Below are 3270 nucleotides of genomic sequence, written 5' to 3' on the forward strand. Positions count from 1 at the left end.
GTCCAAGTGGCTGGGGAGAGGGAGGTCTGGGTCTCTCTGCTTAGGCTGCTGCCCCTGCGACCCGACCCTGGATAAGTGGAAGAAAATGGATGGATGGGCATGCTTCATGTTCTCAGAACTCTACACACAAATCCAAAAGTCACACACACAAAGGGCTAAACCCCTCATTTCTACTGCAAAAATTAATCTTTACATTCAAAACAATGTAATTTCTTCTCAAAATGGTATTTTGCTTTCAGATGACACTCAAACCATCAGATGAACAGACCTTTATAAGAACCAGTTGAACAGTGATGAGCTCAGTGTAAAACAGTTTAAACTACAAGCAGTTGAAGCTAAAACTATGAAAGCGAAAATAAAATTGGTTAAAAATTTGGCAAATCAGAATAGAATAGAATAGAAATAGCCTTTATTGTCTCGCCAAGGGAAGATTCATGTGTCACAGCTGCATCAGTACAGAGGTTCACACACTAGTTTACAAACTATAGAAAATGCACAAAAAATGAAATTACCACTAACTAGCAATGATACTACTACTGATAATAATATAATATAAAAGATTGTGCAAGAATAAAAAGATATGTTTCATTTTAGACTGTAGTTACCTATCAGAATTTCACATTAGAAATTAGTATTTACCTATTTTCAGTGAAAAAACAATTGCAACAGACTATTAACTGTGAAGTATGACAGTGCAGACAAGAAAATACAGATGTGTAATTACAGCAGAAATTACAGCAGAGTCGTCAAAAATATTTGTGTTAAAGAGGAGGCATAATGTGTCATTTTTGATTTTGATATTGTTTTATTATCACTACTTTTATTAWATAGGGTTTTATATGTTGTATTCATGACTAAAAAATACATAAATAAACAATTTCAAAGGTAAGAGATTGTAATACTTGGTTTATTTACATAATGACTTTAATTGCTGGACGGTTGGCCCCTGTGCTGCTGTTGGTTTGCATTAACTGTGGCCCCCGGAGAAATTTAGTTGATCATCCCTGGTCTACATCCAAAACAACAGAATACAGTCAAAGTAAAACAACAACAACAAAAAAAGTGTCCATTTTCTTCCGCTTATTCGGGGTCAAGTTGTGGGGGCACCAGCCTAAGCAGAGCCACTTGGGCCAGCTGGTCYGGGGGAATCCCAAGATATTTACATTCCCAAATGTAAATCTGTGGGACAGGTGTTCGCCCATGTGACGAGTTGGTGTGCACAGTAGGGCAATTAACTTTAGAGTTTTGAATGACAGTGTGCTCTTTGTGACAAGGATTTTTTTTCATGACAAATGTGCCAAAATACAAAGAATGTGTGTAGTGTTTTGAAAAAAGTGTGTTTTAAACTGAAATTTGAGTGTAAAGCTGGAACTGTGTTTGCAGTTTAGCAGAACTGGGTGAGGGGCAGATAACATTTATTCTTCTTGTTGCCTTTCATTTTATTTTATTTTTGACTKTATGTTTTTGTTTTTTGTTGTAGTTGTTTTCCTTTTTAAAACGAATACATGTCTAAATAAAAAAGGGGATTGGTGCTTAAGTCACATGTTGTGGTAATTTTGTCTCAAGTACCAGGAAATGTGCATAAACAATCGAGAAAAACTGTATTATCTGTTCATCGCCAGGGTTGATCTTATAGGTTACAAAAAAAATCAAATTACAACTTGTGTAAAAAAAGCTAACTTGAGTTTGTTAAGAATTATCCCTTTTCCACATCTCCTCTTTATACCAGTTGAAGTGTACTATCGAGAAAATTTTAATTTTTATKAAAGAACTGGAGATCAAATACTTACTCCTGTTCCTATTTTTTAAATTTATTTGGGAACATTTAAAGTCAGGGCAGCTTCTGTTGGAATTTATTTCAATGTGCTTCTGTTGAAATGTTTATTTTGTATTAATGTGTTTATTGGTTGTATTGATTTTACAGTTTTATTTTTGTATAACAGGTCTCTCTTGCTAAATGATACGATATAACCTGTACAGATAAAGGACATGAACATACCTCAACCAGAAGAGTCTAGGGAGATATTTAAAATAAACAACAACAGAAAAAAAACTTTATTCAATTAAATTTGACTTTAATGTCTTAAATAAACAGTGGAACATTTTTAACTGATTTGACCCCCTGTAAGAAGAAAAAAAACAGTTTGAGCTGTTTCATTATGTGCTTCACAACATTCTACACAAATTCAAATGTGCAAATATTTTTCATGTTATTTCATTTTTTTATCAGTTACAATGATTTCATATAAAAATATGTCAACAAATTGTATGATTATCAACTTCTGAGTGAAAACCGTAAGCATAAAGCAGGATAATTTCTGTTTGTTTAATAATTTACACAGCATTTCCTTGTCAGAGCTTTAAAACCTCTCAACAATAACCTGACTCCAGACTCCTTCAGGAACACCTGTCGTCCCAGCATCCTTTGCGTGTCCAATATGGAAGAACTGGCGGTGGAGGTCCGTGGCTCCAACGGCGCTTATTACAAGGTAAATACCGGCCTATCTTTACGGCTGTAAACGAAACATTTCTTTACCCAGTATAGTCAGTCGGTTGAAGTCTCGCGGAACACGACCTTGTGATCCRAGTGGCTCTAAATCTGTTGAAAAGCATGTTTTTAGTCGCGAAGCTAACCGCGTTAGCCGGCTAAGCTAACGTTGCTAAGTCTTCGTCTAGCGTCACTTTTTGTCGACTTTTGACCAACACCGAGGAGAAGAAACACATTCTTCCTGCAGTACGTCGATTATAAAACCTAAAACAAAGCTGATGTGAGTCTTGTTTTGCTTGTAGCGATCGTTAGCTAAAAGTTAGCTAACTTGCTAACCGCGTTGATTTCTGGTTCTAAATAAGGCTCTTAGCTGTGCTACACCCACCTCTCTGTGGTGTTTTATTTTAGTGTTTATTACAGTGTGAGATTATCAGCGCTTAATTTTGTTTGGGTGTTTAGTAATTGTGGTGTTTGGACGGCACCACGCCTGCCTGTTTGGRGTGTGCAGGGACTCTTTCCGTCTCCGTCTATTATTTGATGCTTCATCATGTTGAAGCTATCTGTGAGCCAGCTGTTCCCTGTCAGTCCGGACCAGCTGGCATGTCAGCGTTGGGCCGCTGATACCGAAGACTTGCGAGCTATTTCTAGACCTGCAACCTAAAATGATACTCCTTATCTTTCTCTCTTTCCCCTCCCTCCTCTCGGGGTCGTTGTTTCTACACCCCCCTCTCTTTGTTACTCATTTCAGATTGTCCAGATTAATATTATTATTATTATTATTA

General features: G+C 36.7%; 1 protein-coding gene across 10 annotated transcripts in view; it reads left to right on the forward strand.

The window, feature by feature from the left end:
• Positions 1–3270, forward strand: part of LOC106531534 (FMR1 autosomal homolog 1-like) — a 62761-nt gene that overhangs the window by 39561 nt on the left and 19930 nt on the right. For 9 of the 10 annotated variants that reach the window (XR_001311928.1, XR_001311927.1, XM_014027420.1 and 6 more), the window contains exon 11: positions 2343–2489. Coding sequence is in view for 8 of the 10 variants with exons in the window: in XM_014027420.1 (XP_013882874.1) it covers positions 2343–2489 (147 nt within the window). In the remaining 2 variants the exon portion in view is untranslated. The remainder of the gene's footprint in view (positions 1–2342; positions 2490–3270) is intronic. The other variant, XM_014027428.1, reaches the window with a different exon arrangement.

This window comes from Austrofundulus limnaeus, unplaced genomic scaffold (assembly GCF_001266775.1).
Source record: "Austrofundulus limnaeus strain Quisiro unplaced genomic scaffold, Austrofundulus_limnaeus-1.0 Scaffold648, whole genome shotgun sequence".
NCBI lineage: Eukaryota > Metazoa > Chordata > Actinopteri > Cyprinodontiformes > Rivulidae > Austrofundulus > Austrofundulus limnaeus.